The following is an 18,677-nucleotide window of genomic DNA, read 5'->3' as shown; positions in this document are numbered from 1 at the left end:
AGTCAATTTACAGTTTGAACTGCATATGACTCACATAGTTCTATCAAGTACCTCACCTATAGCATACTCCTGACAGCCAAGCATCCCTGGTAGGGAAGCTGGAGAGTAGTCTTAACAGGTATGGGAAAAAGTCAGCTAACAAAGGCTGCCGAAGACAACTATGAGCTCTTCTCAAATCCAACTTCAAGTACAGTGCAGTTCAACACTGATACAGAACATATTTGTTCCTCACAAGGAGTCATTATTTCCTGATTATGAATTCACTTTCAAAATATTCCCTCTCCTCAACATGCAAACATTAGCATGTTTTGTGGCTCCTAGTCACATATAGCTTAGTATCCAAATAGATTTGGCTATTCCCACTTAAACCAGCACACTCACATCCTGAATTACAACTGAGAGTACAAATACAATTGTTGCCTACAAGAATTACAGCATTTAGTTTGCTGTGTTTCATCTCATTTATGAAAGTTTGTTCATTTACAGTAGGAGTCAAAGTGCACAAAATATCACACAAAATAAACATCGCCTACACTTCATTACACATATACAAAAAGAGAAGTGATTGTTGCAAGCTGAAGAACCTAAATGCAATCAGACACTGTGAAACATGTGTTTGACTACTACCAACAGTTTAACTGAAATAAAAGAAACAAATGCCTGCATAGCCTGTCAGCCCTGTTAAATGGTACCTTTTTCTCAAACACACATTATTACCTTTTCAGTTTCATCAGTCATCTGATAGGCAGATATGCAAGAATTGGACAGCACATTTGAAAGAGGTGCTGTACCCTAAGACTTACAGGTTGCCCAATATCCACGTACAAAACACATGCTAGAAGTAATTCTTGGAACTAGACAAGTGAAGTCAACTTCTATCTTTGGTTGATAGTAAAGTCCCTGTCTGTGGTAAAGAGAGTGGAACTAGATGATCTTTAAGATCCTTTCCAATCCAAACTATTCTATGTTTCTATAACTAAATTATTAAGTATATGGAAAAAATATGATTTACTGGGAGTCAGAATGGCTCCTGAAAAAATTCAAGCACCTTTTATTAACCTGATTATCAATGTCCTTAAAGAGCTCCAGCAAGTAGATAGAGGGCATCCAGTGGACATTTAAAAGCTTTTGGCGAGATTTCACAGAAGAAAAATAAATCAAAGGAACCAAGTTAGCAAGAACTGGGGAAAACATCCTTTTACAAACTGAAAGGGGGTTAAAGATCTAAGTCAGCTTTGGAGTCCTTTGGGGATCAGTTTTAGAACCAATTCTATCACTCTTTAGCAACGGGAAAGAATTCACTACAAACTCTTCTCCAAGCACAGAGATGACAATAAGCTCTTGGGTAGCCCAAAGTCACAACAGCATTAGGAAATCCAAGGAAAACTCTCAAAACAGACTAATGAACAAAGAACTAGATAAGGTGCAAAATGAATAACCTAAACCATGCCCACACAACACTGAATTCTGAATTGGCAGTTAACATGCAATACAAATTTTGTAGGGACTTTTGACAGTTTTCTGTATTCATCAGTTCATTGAGGAGTCAAAGCCAGAACAGCCAACTAAGTACTGGGCATCACCAGGAAGGACACTGAAGACATGACAAAGCACACAATTTTGTCACTGTGTGTAAGTATCAGTATTCTAGAGATGTAGGTAGACTGTGTGCAGTTCTGTGCATTTCAAGGAAGACGAGAAAGAAACAGCACAAAGACAAATGAAGATATTTAAAAAGACAAAGCAGCTGTCTGGTGAGGCAAGACTGAAGAGACTGCAACCCTTCAATATGAAGAGAAGTTGTTGGAGGAGAGCAAATATGATGATTTACAAAAATCACAAAGACAGTGGATTAAGGTAAATGCAGAACCTGCTTGTCAAATTCTGTATCAGCGGAATCAGGAGGCACTAAATCAAACAAATACAAGATCACCTCAAAACAGATAAGAGTTCTGTTGTTGTTGCTTTGGGGGTATGTGTGTGTTTGTCTGTCTTTAATTTAAACAGTCAGTGAATTTCTGGAACCTGTGCCACAAAGCTGTGAACATAGACGGTACCAACAGGTTTAGACAAAATTACTGACAGTAAGTCCAAAACTTGACAATAAAAGAAACTAACATCCCTAACGTGACAATTTCAGATGCAAAGTGAGTAAAAACAGAACAAGATTGAGCAAGCTGTCATTTCATCTCCCTCAGAAAGGTGCTCTGAGCAAGGGTACAGCAAAGAAAAGAGTTCCTGCAAAATATTGTGAGGAAGTTGATTGGTTAAACATTTCGTCATTTTACTAGTTATTCCTTTTGTTTATAAAAGCTTTATGAGGGTACAGAGCACAAGTATAGGAATCTTCGAAGAAACGAAGGTCAGGCACAACTGAAAGTGAACATCTAAAGCCAAAGAGGTTTACTAACAGTCCCACTTACATGCATATAAAAGTCTACACTCATAAAAAACCAGAATGATACAGTTGTATTGAAAAGTCTCATACTGCAGTCAGTTTGCATAAGATAAACAACGAGTTATACAGTTTAAGGAGTACCTTGTTTTGATCTTGGAGTTGGATTCCACTCAGGTACATTTTTCACTATTGCTTCAACAGCCTGGCCAGCTGCAATACGAGTATCCCAGTTCGTACTTCTTAAATACACTAACACCTTTAAGGAGAGATTAATAGGTAAATAGATATTTGCTTAAAATGTACTTCCATAAAATCCATCAGCTGTTACACTCAATCCATAGCATAAAAGTAAGTATGTTTTAATAAAGACAGCAGTCAAAACAACAACAACGAAGGACAGGAAAACAAACCAAGAAATGCCAGCAGCCTTCTCTGTAGTGCTCATTTCCTGGCAGAACTCCTGGCAGAGCCAGACATTAAGAATTTAAAATATATTTACTCCCATCAGTCAAACTCAAGCTTGATTTCCTCCAGCTAGTTAACAAGGTTCGATATATTTTCTGGTTTTAATTTGTTTTATTGTTTTCTAAAAGTAAATGTTCAAAAGAGATTAACAGACCTTAAAACTTTGAAGTCATTTAACCCAAGAAGAGAGACAACATGGGTCACTTGAAGCATATACACTATTCCAAACTAATTTATCACTATGTCACAAATCTGGAAAAACTATTTCTTTGAAAGTAGTCTGATATTCTCAGTTACTTGGCCACTCTGATACCATCAATTGTGGTGAGAGCACCTGTTCAATAAGAACAGAACTGAGATCACTGAGCCTTACCCAGCAGTCAGATACAGACTATTTTTAGTGATTTTACTGGATTCGGCCAGATTGAAGTCTCAAACTAATGGAAATCTCTTTCCACTTTCCAGCCCTTTCAAAGACATGCAGCCTTCTATATTTTTAATGCTTTATCACACAAGTAATAATCTGTAAAAGCAAGAGCAGAAATCTTTTAAGGCAGAAGAGCTTTCCTTTACAGAGGAAAATCTGAATTTACAGATTACAGATATACAGAATTATATCATTACAGAAAGCAAAGTGAAACCTCACTTTGTAATAATTTCAAAAGCTGATAAAACAGCAGGTTTAACAGAAGCAGACCCCTAGTTTTCTTCAGTCTCCTACTTTTGGAGAACACAAGACTACCATGCTTTTTCTTCTTCCCACAGAACCCACACTCCTTTAAACTAGTTTTATTCTCACCATTAAATACTAGGGGAAAAAAAATATGCTTACTTTAGATAAGAGATTATTCAGTTCATGAGGATGCAGTTTCACTACTTCCCCAAGTTGCTGTGCAGCTGCTTTTCTTGTTACTGGTGTTGTACCGGTGTCCAGTAAAATAAAGAGACGATCAAGCCTAAATATGATTGACAAAAACTGAAAATGTTACACTATTCATAGTTCAGTGCCCATTTCTATTAATATTCCCCCATATTTTTCAGTTTATATAACTCAAACAGAAGAGAAGCTTGCCTGAAGACTGTCAGTTGGCAGGGTGAATAACATACTATTTTTCTAATAGTAAGCATAGTTGCTTTAAAAACCACATTTAATTTGGCAAAAAAAAAAATTAATAGAAATTGTCAGAAATGTTAGTTTAAAAAACCTGCAATTATAAGAAAAAAAATTAGTTATTCCTGTCTTTGTTCTGTGACAAAACATTTTCAATCTTGAAACATAAATGCTGTTATATTGTAAGTGATCAACATCAAATTCTGTCTGATAGAAAAAGCAGAGGGTTCAACTGCTGCTATTGTTCATTAGCACTTTTTCTGACATCATAACTTGTGATCTATAACATCAGACTCTGCTTTTCCATAATAACAAATTTTATTTTTCACATATTTTCTCCCTAATTACCTGGAATATATAAAACCGACCTCTTATTGTATTAACAGCTTTGAAATAATCTGATGCTTCTGTCCTTCCCATGAAATACAGGGATTTAACCAGTACATCTGTTTTCACAGTAACTCTGTATTTAGTGAAAGACCCCAATCATCTATTTTTAGAACAGTTTGCTCATTTCTTGTTTAGAGTTACTGAATGAGAAATAAAAGTCTCTGTTTTGACATAGTTACCATGTAAAAAACTATCTAGATATTCAAATCTGTGACTGAAGTTACAAATGTTCATTATTTCCTCCACGACCACTGGGTCAGTTAGAGGTCTAAGGAGTGCTAAGTTTATCCCCTGGGCAATAACAAGTTATTACTGACTATGGATCTAGAATCTGTCCACAGAGTGCGATCAGAATTGCTCCTTAATAATAGAAATACTCCTCCAAACATTGCAACAATACGAAATTGGACTTCACACAGCACTGACGCTCACCTAGATGAGTTTCATCTGGTATCCCAAACAACTCTTCTTCATACTCTCACAACTAGAGGTATTAGGTTAAATATTTGTTAGATTTAAAAAAATTCTAAATCAAAAGCATTTCAAATTTTAATTTTTTAGACACATTTCTGATATTTGTCAGCTTAGAAATAATTATCCTCCTGCTACTAGGTGAGCTCATTTCAATTTCTGCAGATTAATAGTTTCAATTGCTATGATTTACTAGTTAGTAAATTGTTTCAAAGTCACAAAAATTAAACCCCAAATATATCTAACCCAGTAGTTTTATGTGATTAGACAGTTAAGGAAGAAAGAGCTTCACATTCTTCCAAATTGCTGACATGTGGACTAGTCATGAGAAACATACTGGTATCTAGTCATTTATCAGTATTTTTCTTCAGTATTTCTGACAGTAATAGCCCAACCTGATTTGCAGCAGTCAGTATTATTCAATACAAAATATGGTAGCTTTCAGAGGCATCACTGCTTACTCTAACTTGCTTGTTCTCACCTCTTTCATTCTTCTCTCTCCGTGAAACTTCAGTGTTCCATATTCATGTTTGCCATTTAGCACCACCCACTCCTTTAACTATTAAATTATCTTTTTTCATCTCAAAGTCAAGCCGAATGTGCAACTTTGACCACTTCCTCAGCAAGAATTCGTCATGTGTCAAAACAGGAGGAAACCACTAAGTTGGCCTACCCTCAAAAACTCGAATTCCAAACCTAGTTACAACACTACATCTTCACTCCTAAAACCCACAACTTTTTGAAGCTCTGTTACTTACAAAATATAGTTTGTTGTTTTGGGGGTTTTTTTCAACCTGCAGTACGCTTGGTTTGTAATTTGTGATTTTAAATTGCAATACGCTTAACTTACACATAAATGCAAATTAAATCAAAAAAATCTTTCAGTTTTTACACACACACACATATATATATTCACAAACAGGAAGGCTTCAGCATTCAACCCAGTAAGATAAATGGAAAGAGAATTAGCTAACAACATCTGACTAACAGTACTCCTGGTCGTGCTAATCATTCTTTCTTTCTCTCCCCCAGACTCCCCTGATGTAGACTTCCCAAACTGTTGATAATTTAAAAATCTTAATAGCTCCAAATAAGTGTTGGTGTTGCTGCAGCAGAGTATGGCAGAGCCTGAATTCTGCTTGAGTTGGAAGGGTAGCACTGCAAAAGTTCGACTGATCAGCAGTGCTAGTTTTTGGTTTTTTTTTTTTTAATTAAAGCTTTCATTCTGAGTTTCATTAAGAATGAAAAAAAAAAAACCTTAACGATCCTAAACAAATTATTTTTGAGTATCTGCAGTTTGGAAAGAAGTTTTGTAAGTTCTGACAAGGTCATCATTCTCAGGACAAACTAACAGTCTCTAACTAGTTACTAAAGCCAAAGAGAACTAAGTTCTATCGTGGCATGTGGTTCCTGCCTCTCATTACAGACAGTGCTGTAAGCAGGCACCATGTGTCTCACATCATTCACAAATATAACATAGAACTGTGAAGCAGTGTGGTAAGAGTGTGATGCTCTAAAATACAGATAACATTTTTAATTACTTCATGAAATATTTCAATGCAGTCTGTCAGAAAAATTGTTCTAAGCCTATGGAAGACAGAAGCAAACAACAGAAATACAGAGAGTACTTTGAGGAAAAAAAGCTTAAAAAGAAAGATATATGAATTGTTACAAAAAATCTCAATACCAACAAATATTAAAAATTAAACACATCTCTAGAACTACTTTTCCTGGACTTTAACTGCTGTGATCAGTCCTTCACTTTTTTTAAAAGTCCTTCACTTTTTACTCATAAGCAATGGTTTAGATAATCCTTCTGTCATCTGCTAATCCCTCATCAACTACATCTCACCTAAAGGACAGCAACCATACACAACCCCTATGAGCTCATTACCAAGCACTACCTTACTCAAAGGCGTAAATAAACTCTTCCTCTCACTTCAGAAATTTGAGATTTTCTAGTCCCTGATGAAGTGTATCATCAAGACACAATTGGAAGCAGCAATTAAAGTTCTTACGATCAGCATTACACTCAAGTATTTTTCTTCTAAGAAACACCTTATGAGCTGTTACACTGACATTTGACTGGAAATGTTTCTGACACAAAGACATCAAGGCAGGTGCTTAAGAACAGGCATTCAGTAGCATTTGAGCCACTTCACTAAGAAAAGAGCCACTAAAACTAACTTTGTGGCACTCTCCAGGTACCATCTTCTAGTCACCAGTTTCACATGTTCAGCATTAAACCAAGCTAGACACGACCCAAACCCAGGCACAGTCGGCAAGTGCTGCAACAAGTGACTTGTTCTGTTCTTCAAGCTAATCTGCAGTTCTTTGCTGCCAAAAGTATCACCCCAAACAGAGGCTGATCTCCACCTGAAGGGACAGTTGTCATACTATTTAAAGTGAACCTTACGTCATTCCTGTGGAAACTGGATGATATGGATTTGAAAGCCCTTCAGCAATAGAGGCATTATCCAGCTAGTAGCTGGATAATCAGTGACCAGGTCAAGCTACAGTTATGAACAGTTGTCTTCAAAATGGTGGCAAAAGAAGATGTCTGCAGCTGAATTGTATAAAGATCCCAACTGGCCCAGTGTAAGTATTCTGACTGGATTGGGTCCCCACAGGGCTCCAAATGACCACAATTCTAATGTGTTGCTTTCAATCAGTTGAGGCTTAAAAGGGACAGCAAACTGATCACTGCGGCCAATGAAGTGATCTGTTTGGACTTCACATCTGTGTGCACCACCATGTGTAACTGTCCAGAGAGCAATCTCTGGCAGTAAAGGCCAACTGGTACAGAATACTGTGTAACTACCCCAGTGTATCCTCCAACCCATTAAAATGTGTGACTGTACAAGAAATCCTCAGTGGTGTCGTCCCTGGAACACTCTGCCTAGAGCTCTTTGAAAAACTGCTAGCTAGTAGTACCCATCAGAAGGCAAGGGAATACTCCAAGGAGTTTGCTGTTGAAATCGTATTTCAACACCCAGAAGCTTCCTCACAGGCACTATTTCTTAGTACAAAAATAGAAAACATCCCTAAATTAAAATTTAGACTTGTCCAGGGTTGATAGTCACTGTGAAATTCAACCTTAGTTCTAATGGAGACGCCTGAGCTTTTCTTGTTGACCTAACACTCCTGTGCTGTCACTTCATCATTTGGTCAAATCCCAGCTTGGTCAGCATCACAGCCTTAAACACCTACAGCCCCTACTAAAGTATACATGAACTGTTGATAATCAACTTTCAAATACACAATCAGCCAGCAAGAGAAAAAACACTGAACAGAATTCAGAACAAAAACCAGAAGTGCAATGATACACGTAAAGGATGGATTGTGATTTTACTTCTTACAGGTAAATTATAGCCATGAAGGCGGGATTGAGGACAATGGAGAAACCTTGTTTCCTGCACAGCAGCTGAAGGAACATCCAGAATAAAACAAGAGCTCCATGACCACACTGGGTCACAGTATTATATGTTGCATATGGAAGCCAACCAAATGCTAAAATTAGTATAATTAATTCCATATGGATTGTATATTCCATATATGATCTACAGCATTAGGCTGTACCTGTTTTACTTGTAAACTACTACATATGTATCTACAACTAACAATGCACCCCAACACATATGGCCAATTACATTACAAACACTACGAGAAAGAACAGGAAATTGAAACAGCTGTCAAGACATACTAATAGAAGAAGTGTACTGATAAGTTCCTCGCTGAGAATAAAGTTCCATCTGCTGGAGCAGGTTGCCATTCTTAATGTACAATCCTGACTTTCAACTCTCACTTCAGTTCGTTAGAAAAGAGTGTCTGAGAAACTTCAGGCTCTATCTCGTCTGGGCAGCACTGCACATGCTACTTCTGCTTCCTCCCTTCCCATGACTGTCAGCGCTCCCTCCCACAAACAGCAACACAGTCAAAGGCTCTTGACTGTTCTGGTCCTCAAGTTAATCTCTACCAACAACAGAAAAGTTACACTATTTTCCCCCTCTTTTGATTCTGAACTCCTGTAACCACATTGGTTATACAGCATCTGTCTGATGCTTTAGGCACAGGCCTCTTAAGTAGCACTGAATACATACTTGCTCAGTTTAACTCTTGCTTTTCATGCAAGAACTGCCTAAAGTAATAGCTTCCAAAGAAGCTAAAAACTGAATTAGTTATAGAGAAAACTTGTGATAACACTAGAAAAGCATTTCTAAAAGATACACAGGGCACATAAAAGATATTTCTGATGCAGTATTTAATTTGAAATATTACATAAGTAATGATGGCAGCCCGTGCAACCATTTGTTCTTGTGAAGTCACAGCCCTACACTTCAAAAGCTGAGAGCAATACACGAGGCCTGCTTAGTTCCAGGAGTTTTAGTCTCACAGCCTTCTGACATTACTATTTATTTAAAACTAGGTTCCTAATCTACATATTACCATTTATACACAAATTCACACAAATGAAAACACTGAAATCTCTAGAAAGCAGTAGTAAATTTACACAGACCAAATCATCCTGAGTAGTCTGTGAGAGCTGTTGTTTTCTTGGCAGTATTACTTTTTCAACTGAAGTATCTTAAAAAGATCACTAGTGAGCCACTACAATTGTTCGTTTGGACCATGCACTTTGTAGGAATGAAGCTGAAGCAAAACTTTTCACTTCCTCTGTTCCACTATCAAGATTTTTTTTTTATTAGCTATGCAAACATTAATACTACTTCATCTATACTTTTAAGACTGGAAACAGAAGCTAAGGCCTACCAAATTAGCTTGCACCTTCACAGAAGGAACATCAACCTTCCTACCCACCTATCCCTACTCCTGAAGGATGGCATTCATTAGTCTTTTCAGGATAAAATTACCAAAAAGATAAACATATACAATGTAACTATTCTGCAACATCTTGTGGCATGAAGTATCTATGGTTCTGCTTTTGGGTCTATTTTAAACAGAAGCAGATCTTCAGTCCACGTAACAGCAGAATCTGATCAAACAAGCATGTATACATATAATGCAGAATGAAATATGAGACTTTTCTGTCAACAGGTTACAACTAATTACACAATTGATTCTCAATCTAATTTTGAGCCTTTTGAACTTTTCTGGGAAAACAACCACTTGATAATTTACTGTTTTGTCAATGTAAAACTATCCTGACCCCCACCTCCAAGAAAACCTTATTTTTAAAATATGGCTCCAAAATAGAACTACCCCCAATGAAATTGAATCAGCTTCTTCCTCACTCTCCAAACTTGCACAGTTAGTCATCAACAATGAAGTATTATGTTGGTCCATCAAAAAAAAAATAACTAACTACCTAGAGCAAAAGTGCAGATCTCTACAAGTAAATGGAATTGGTAAAGAAGCTGGACCACCTACACCCTTTACAGAAATATAGTTACATGGCTATATACACATAAGTACACAATTATGTGTAGCCTGAAAGGAAAGGACCTTTGAAGTTCAGTGTTCTGAAGTAAAAGGTGAAGACAATTTCTTTTATTTACAAAAGCAGCCGTGATACTGTATCAGTGTTCCCATGGTCCCGCTGCAGAAAGGTCCATTTATCAGGAGTTGCTGTGTAGCTTCAAAGGGACACAGACGGGCTTTGCTGTATCTGTTAAAACCACACACAAAGGCAAATCTACACATTATCCCTTCTTACAATTACAGAAACTGTGGTGTTCACCAGGAATCATCAAGATGTTACAGCACTCCAAAATGTGTACTTCTGAGAAAGTGAAACAATTCTATACCAACTCACCAGTATTACAGCACCTTTACTGAAGTTCTATACTTTATGTTCAACTTGTGTAATATTTGGATTTTAAAACTGTACTCTGAAGCAATATCACACTATTATTAACACCAACTTCTTTAGTGCTCCACACTGAGCCAAATCTAAATCAGAATTGTCCTTTGAGTTCCCGAACAGGTGCTAACTACATCTCTGCACAGAGCACTGCTGCTTTCCACTAAAGCAACCTTTCCGTAACTGAAACAGAAATCAGCCTTTCCAACAGACACAGCCTCAGCATATACCTGAAAAGCTCCATTTGATATTCCATTTAGCCCCCATATCATATGTACATTAGCAAAGTTATTTAAGCAGACTGACCAGTCCCAATGTAATTGAAATACTACTCTATTTTACATGATGACTTTAACATACACAGTAGTCTTATAACAGCAGTCCTTACTATTTCCACATTCTTATGGACAGATTTGGGGGGGTGGGAGGGAGGGAGAAAAAAATCCCAACAAGTGTGTAACAAGTTCATTAAAAAAATAATAGACTAAAACAAAGGGATACTTTCTAGAAACTATAATGCTCAAAATAAAACACCTGCCACTAGAAGTCATAAAAGGTGTATTGCTGCCACAAATTTTGACGAAGAATGGATTTCCATTATAAATGTGCACACAGAATTGTAAACTTATTCACACGCAGCTTCAGAAACAGAATTTACTTTTGTGATAGCACTTTGGAAGTACAGAGATACTACCAACACGTGACTTGGAGCTAATCTATCACAAGCTTAATTTGGATTTATAGTTTCCTTTCAACTATCCTGTTAGGAAGCTTAACGCGCCCATTTCACATACACACACACACAAAAAAAAAAAAAAAAAAGAAAAAAAGGCAGGAATTTGTGCTCAGCGTTTTTTATAAAACAGCTCTGTTAAGACATACCTCTGTATCTGTGAATGCTTTAAACGCTGGCACACCCCAGAGCACATGTGTGTAAGCAGATACTGCCCAACATCTTGAGGCAGAGCCAGAACACACTAATCACTTTTCTCCATGAAAGTCTATTTTATTTTGGTTACTTTACAACTAAGGGCTCTGAAAGGCAAAAACGGTTTCTTGCCAGTTTTTGAGACTCAATATCGTAATCGCCTATTTCCTAGCAGTTTAACCACCCTGGGAAGGACTGGCCAAAAAAAAGGTGTCCAATGCAGGAGGAAGCCCGGGACGCCCCAGGCAGAGCCCCTGCAGCCCGGGGAAGGGAGGGGGGAAAAGGAGTCACCCCAGGCCAGGCAGCACATCCAGGCGCCGGAGCACGCAGCCACCCCCCGAGCCCAGCGGGGCGGCTCCGGCGAGGCCTCTGCGGGCTCCCAAGGCGAAAGGGGGTGGAAGGCGGGCCCCCCTCCTCCCGCCGCACCCCCGGCGCCAGGCCGCACCGAGGGCCGGGAGCTCCAGGCCGCCGCCGACGGGCCTCCTCCCCCCATCCCTCCCTACTCCCACCGACCTGGAAACGGCCATGGCCGCCCGGGGCCGGGCCTGGCTGGCGGCGGGCGGCGGGACGGCGGGCACGGGGGCCGGGGCGCTGCCGGGGCGGAGGGCGCAAGGCCTCGCTGGGGCCTCTGGGGCGCCGCACCCGGCCTCGGCCCCGCCGGCGATCCGCGGGCAGCGGCTGAGCGCGGCAGTGGCCGGCGGCGGCTGGAGTGTCGCTCCCCCGGGCGGGGCGGCGGCAGAGCGGGCGGGAGCGACGCGGGACCCTCGGAGCGCCGGTTAAAGCCTCGATTCCCCCATCGCCGGGGCGAAGCCCAATGCCTGGTTTTATATGAGCAGCCATCTTGTATTTATTCCCTTCCTCCATGAGAGCCGCTTCCTGATTGGCAAGGGCGCCCGGCCGCAGCCAATGGCGGGGGCGCTTCTAAGAGCGAGGAGGGCGGGCGCGCGCAGCGCCCGCACTGAGCAGGACCGGCCATGGAGCCGCCGGGCCGGCTGGGGGGGCGCCCGCCGCCGCCGGAGCGTGCCATCTGCGCGGCGGGGGGGCCTCAAAAGATAGTGCCCCAGTCCCCCACCCAGAGTGGAGAACAAAGGCACTAGAACGCAGAGTACGAGCGTTTCTTCCCAGTGCACCGGATCGTGGCACTTCTCCCCTCCCAGGCGGGGGAGGGCGGCCGAGTGCTCGGCGAGCTCGCGGAGCACCCCCGCCATTGCCGAGGTCCGCCGCCCCTCGGCCATGCCCGGTGCTGCGGCGCGAACGCTTGGCCCACGGGAACTACAACTCCCGGCGTGCCCCGCGCCGCTCCCGGGTCGAGTCGGGCGGACTCGCAAGGCTTGTGGGCGGGCGCTATCCCGGAGCCCCCACAGTGCGGGGCTGGTGAATGCCCAGGGCTGTATTAACCAGCACCAGCCACCCCGGGCACCGAGGGGGCACATGGCCCGGCCCAGCTACGGCGCCTCTGCGGACGGCCGCGTTCCTTTCCGCTTCCTGCCGTGTCCCTGCCGGGACAGCTGCCTGTCCTCCCGGTCCAGCGGGCTCCAGGCGGTGCTGCGGGATCCCCGGGATCCCGCCCAGCAGTGCCCCTGAGCTCCGGGAAAAACCAGGCTTTCCAAGTGCGTGCTATCAGCTTCCATCAGATCCAGTTTAAGAAATTAGACTTCGATTAATCCGTTGAATTAATGGTCCCAGACGGGGACATCAAGTTAGCTGACGTATGTAACCTTTCATGTGATAAGCTGGAAACACAATAATAGGTTTTTCTTTCCTGTAAGTGGTGGCATAAACTTGAATAAACATGTGAACTTCCATAATGCTGTGTGATAAAAGTTTTCTTCTGAAGCCCATTGAGGTGTGTGTTTCATGCCCAACCTTTCTATCGGGATTTCTGCTGCCCCAGCCTTTCTGGATGATCTCCCTTTCACCGGGGTAGTTAACTCTTCATGTATGGGTTGGCTCATTCCTTCCCCACTAACACAGAATTTCCAACAGACATACTAATGCCATCTGCGTGATCACTGTCTTTTTACAGTTCTATAAACAAGACACTGGTACAGTGTCACTTCAATCTGTTTTTATCCATGCAGGTGCACGCCATACTTCAGTCCTACATAAAGTTTGTCCCAGGTGACTTTCCAGGTGACTGTCCCCTCTCCTGTCGTTGAGTGGGAGCTCTGTGGTGACTGGGAGCTGGCATTACAGTGGCCCCAAACACCGGCAATGTGAGTCAGCCCGAGGCCTCTGCAGCACAGAACGTGGCCAGAGCAAACCACAGATTCATTTTTCAGTGGTAGACATAGTTTTTGTCACAGTGCTAGACCCAGTGACCCAGATAACGCCTTTTCCCTGTCATGGCTCTGATGCAATAACTACCTTCAGACAGCTCAATGTGCCTCCTGTAGCAGAATACACATGAAAAGTCAGTGGGCTGAGCTGGAGGCCAGGAACCTCTTACCAAAGTACTCCAAAAACTGTGCACACCTTCCTTTCTGCCATCCTGTGCCCTCATGGGTTGCAGGTGTCTCTGCCTAGGTCCCTGGCCATGATCCGAGGCATATGCCTACTCCTGTCCCATGTGCCTACATGTTTCCACAGGATGGGGTGCCTGCTATTTCGCCATGTGATAGTGAGGAACAACAGGGAATTGGGGTAGGGAGCAGGCTGAGAGTGGAGATATTTTTCTTGCCTATTCAGTGCTGTTGACATGGATGTATAGCAAACATCCCTGATAATATTTCCATGTTTGTTTAGCCAGGTATCAGTAGCAATCCTGTCCTGCTGTGGGCATTATTGAAATGATCCTCAGGTGTTATTTCCAATTCTAACACTCTATTTCCTCTTAGGTTCCTTAAAAATATTTTGTGCATTCCTTTAATAGCAGTCAAGGCAGAGGGCACATCAAACATGCAATAAATTTGTTTTGAACAACTCCATAGAGGTTGTCCTACCTGATAAAAATAAGTGTGGGGAAAATATTGGTGGTGGGTCTTAGGCACTGGGTACTTGCAGGAATTATGATAAACTGCAGTTCCAGCAAAACAATCTGCAAAAGACAGAAAGAATGATCTGTTATTTACATAATAGTAGGCATTCTGGACTGAAACACAATTCATTCAAGTTTCACACCACATATTTTTGTATTTTGATGTGACATTTATGTAAAGCGTGTTGTTACTTAACTATTCACCCATATCTTCTGCTCAATCCTTTTCCTGCACCCTATGAAAACCAATTCTTTGCCCATGCATCTGTTCACCTGCTCTGTAAGTCATATCAATTCTTTTTGCATATTTGTTTTTTGCCCCATTTTTCAAGGAGAAGCCATGTATTTTCTTCTTTTTTCTTCTTCTGTTAAAAGAATCTCCCCCGCAGATCTGTTCTGTGCCAGCGTACTCTCTCAGACCTGTTCCTATATTAGATAAATAATTTCAGTTGGTATGTTATGATCAGTACTTCCTGCATTCATCTCAAATGTTTTTGTTTTCCTCCTCCTACCAACTGTGTTCACCTGTGAACTCTTGTTGCTTAGTCTGCAGATTCATAGTGACTGCAGCTTTCGTATGTGCTCTGTCTGCTGCTGGAGCCCAGGGAAAAAAATGGTGCAGTCCCCAAGTGCTACAGCTGTGCAAATAGCAGATGACAGAGGCACAGGTGGAATCCCTTGTGATTAGGCCTGACATAACATAATCTTCTACATGTTCTAGTCTTCAATTTTTGTTTTTCCAGTTAGTTTTTTTTGTTCTGAAGGTTTTTAGATTTGTTTTGCTTAGGATCCCAGCAGCCTCTCTGTAGTGGTAGGTATAACATCCGATGCCTTCTAGTCTGGTAAAGATTATTTTCATAATAATTTGCACACATTTGAGTGGCTATCTTATTTGATTTCTGAATTCCCTTGGAAGTCTTATGATTTTATGCAGGTAAATTGTGCAGGTTCTTTGCAACATGTGTTTCTTAATGGTGCTTTGTGTTCTAAGATCTGCAAATTAACCAGCTACCTTGTAGACTATTTCTAACATACTTTAAAATTCTTATTTATTTTTATATATTTAACTGTTTCTTCTTCAAGTATTATTTAATCTTTCTTGTTTTTATTTGAGATTTTATCCCTGTAGGTTAGACCGCTCTTTAGTGGTGTCACTAAAAGCAGATTTCTGATTGCTGAAGGATTTATTTTTTTCTTGAATAATCTCTTGTTTCTTGCTAATTGATACTTTTTGTTGCTATTCAGCTTAATTTTTATTTAAAGGTGTATTTATTTTCTTATCATCTAAGCTTCACTAGTTTCCATGCCAACTCTCAGAATTTAATGGTCTTATTTTTACTCCACGGAGATTTTTTACTAGCTGCATAACCTTCTTGAAAGCCAGTTAAAAAATGGCAACTTGTACATGGCCTTCCTTTTGAGTTCTTCACAGTAAGTGATGGTGGCTGGAGGCTGGATTCTGACTGACAGCTCTTGTAGTCCGAAAACACCTCAGAGATACCAATGAAATGCTGAATTCTGAGAGCCAAATCAGGGCAAAGCCACTTCCACTCACAACACGAATCAGCAACATTTGTGAAAAAAATTTGATGGGCTCCCATTTCTCAACATCAAACAGGATTGTAATAACCATCAGTTAGTGAAAATCACCAACATCTAAAAGGTTCCAAATGTCACCAGGACTGTGTAATTATCTCATTAGATTTCATTACCTCTGATCATATTTAACATTGTAAATTCGGGACAATTTTCCTGAATGAGAGGCTCCTGATGTGATAAATAGAGAGAAAAAAACCTTGTGATTCCCTTTTGTGATTTTCTGTTCCCAGGGATTTTATCTCACGAGATGGCATGGACTTGTTCAGAAGTGTTGCTTCTTGCCCATTTCCATTTTAAACAGATATTCTGTACAACTGATCAACCTTGTTGTACAAGGTTGTACAACCACCTTGGTTTTGTTAGCCCTGGTCTGTAATTTCTTCAGCATTTTGTTCCATGATCCTGAACTTCTCATTTTTTAACTTAGCTTTACTTTCCACCCTATTTTACAGCAGATGAAGACTTAAATTACTGATAGTCTTTGGGTACTCTCTATGTGTAAAAACCTGAAAGTTTCTTAGTTTTGTCTAGCTGTTATCCAGGCTCCTAATTTAAATAAATATTTTGCAGTTTGAGTAGTTTATTGTTCCTGTGGCATGTTTTTTAGGAAATGGTATTATCTATCCACTTCATACAGTTGTTCTTTTTTCCAAACAAACTTTTATGTTTACACTTAAATCCTCCCTCTTTTGACCCCTCCTCTGCATGGTGTTATTAGAAACTACACCACTTTCTATGTCAGGAAAGTAATTAAAGTAAATGTACATTCACTAAATCCATCTTAAAAACTCTGAAGTATTCAGAGATTAACAATAGTAACTCACATGGACAATTTCATCTTTATACCTGCTCTCTCACTGATGTTTAGGAGAGCAGAGATCTCCATTTATATACAAAAATTTATATATATGTTTAAAATGCGCATATACATACATTTATACACAGATATTCATACATATGTAAAAATGAATTTAGTATTTCAAATCCAGAAAGAAGACTGAAGGGGAGAAAAGCTCCTGTCAAGTATCTGAGTGGGCTTTTTTGGATTAAGGTAACAGGCAAAAATGAGCCACAGTTAGAGACAAAGAAAAATGGAAATAATGAGGTCAAACTCTCCCTATAAATCTGCAGGTCTTTCTACATATGCCCCTTAAAAAATGTAACATGAAAATAACATGAAGAAAGAAATTATTAAGTTTTTCTATTATGTAAGCTTGTGTGGCCTTAAGGGGTTTTTTTTGTTTATTTAATTTCAGTAGCCTAATTGTCCTCTTTTTTTTTTTTCATGAGCTAATGCAAGAGGGACATTAGCCTGTGCAGTTAAAAAAAAAAAGTGCATATAATTCCAGTGTGCACAAACTGAATACAAAGAGCATAGATAGAAAAGCACCTCTGTCATCAGGGACATAAAGATTCAGAAACACACTATAATGCTGAATAAACAAGGCCAGAGGTTTCACATCTAGTCCAGCTCTTTCCAAAAGCTGTTGCTTTTCAAAGATAGAAAAGAAAGCTAATCTGTGGCCATCATCACAAGTTCTGCTGCAGTTAATGAGTTTAAATTAGATTTAAAAACAAGTCTGGTGGCCATACTCTTTGCTCTCGCTCTATTTTATTATAACTACTGTATTTAAATGATAGAAAACAATTAATGTTTTTCTTTTAATTTGCAAACACTGTTTCTCAGAATATACTTTAGGCCTATTTTTCACATGTAATGTGAAAATCAGAATTTACCATTCCCTGTATACAAGAATAGCTATAAAATAGCTACAATATGATGTGTTGGTCCTATTTTTCATTTGGGATGTGCAGACAAGGGTCAATCAGCTCTAGCAGTCAGATATAGTAAAGTTTATACTTTGTTTCTTCTATTTACTTTGTGCATCTTAAAGATGGACTGAGACGTGATTAACAGATATTAATAACTGCTTGTACTTTCTTATCTTCTCCTTAAAGGGTTAATTTCGCTGTATAGACTTTTGTTTGGTAGTATAACTGAAAGCAAAAACCTCTCTTTATGTTAGAAGAGGTCCTTTGAAGAACTATATGGGGAACATCCTTACCTGTGTCAAATTTACCAAGTTTATCTGTCTTGGGGGCTCTTTCACCTTCCTTTGTGGAACATTCAGTCCTGAGTGCTCCTCATAAAGGAATAAAATGTCTCCTGCTTTCTGTATGACTCTATATTGGCTTGCTTGTTGTACTTACAGAGGCAATTACTTGAGATTTGTTTGTTACACTTTAACTAATTTATAACTGTAAGTTTTGTGTGATGGGTACAGTAATAGCAACCTTATAGTGTGTTTTGATGCTGTCCTGAAAGTGTGAGATAGGACAGGTATGTACCTGTAATAAACAAATTGGATTTTATTCTCAAATTCCTCAAATTATGGGATTCCTGATACCCAGTAAAAACCAAGCTTGTTTTCAATGTGTGAAACAGGTTTGTGGAGTAGTTTCTTACTTGCTTATCTGAAATTCTCATTGGATTCAACAGGGAATATCTTCAGGATA

At 40.0% G+C, this 18,677-nt stretch overlaps 1 protein-coding gene across 2 annotated transcripts in view; it reads right to left on the bottom strand.

The window, feature by feature from the left end:
• BTAF1 (B-TFIID TATA-box binding protein associated factor 1) overlaps positions 1–18,677 on the bottom strand; it is a 49,217-nt gene that overhangs the window by 29,594 nt on the left and 946 nt on the right. Inside the window, exons 2-4 of one of the 2 annotated variants that reach the window (XM_017803890.1) lie at positions 14,527–14,621; positions 3,696–3,819; positions 2,540–2,654 (exon numbers count right to left, since the gene is read on the bottom strand). In XM_017803890.1, the coding sequence (XP_017659379.1) occupies positions 2,540–2,654; positions 3,696–3,819; positions 14,527–14,621 (334 nt within the window). Of the gene's footprint in view, positions 1–2,539; positions 2,655–3,695; positions 3,820–12,097; positions 12,294–14,526; positions 14,622–18,677 lie in introns of those variants that run through there. The other variant, XM_017803891.1, reaches the window with a different exon arrangement.

This window comes from Lepidothrix coronata, unplaced genomic scaffold (assembly GCF_001604755.1).
Source record: "Lepidothrix coronata isolate B3197 unplaced genomic scaffold, Lepidothrix_coronata-1.0 Scaffold8, whole genome shotgun sequence".
In the NCBI taxonomy this organism is placed as follows: domain Eukaryota; kingdom Metazoa; phylum Chordata; class Aves; order Passeriformes; family Pipridae; genus Lepidothrix; species Lepidothrix coronata.
Note: the sequence above shows the minus strand (reverse complement) of the source record. Positions and strands in the feature narration are given on the sequence as shown.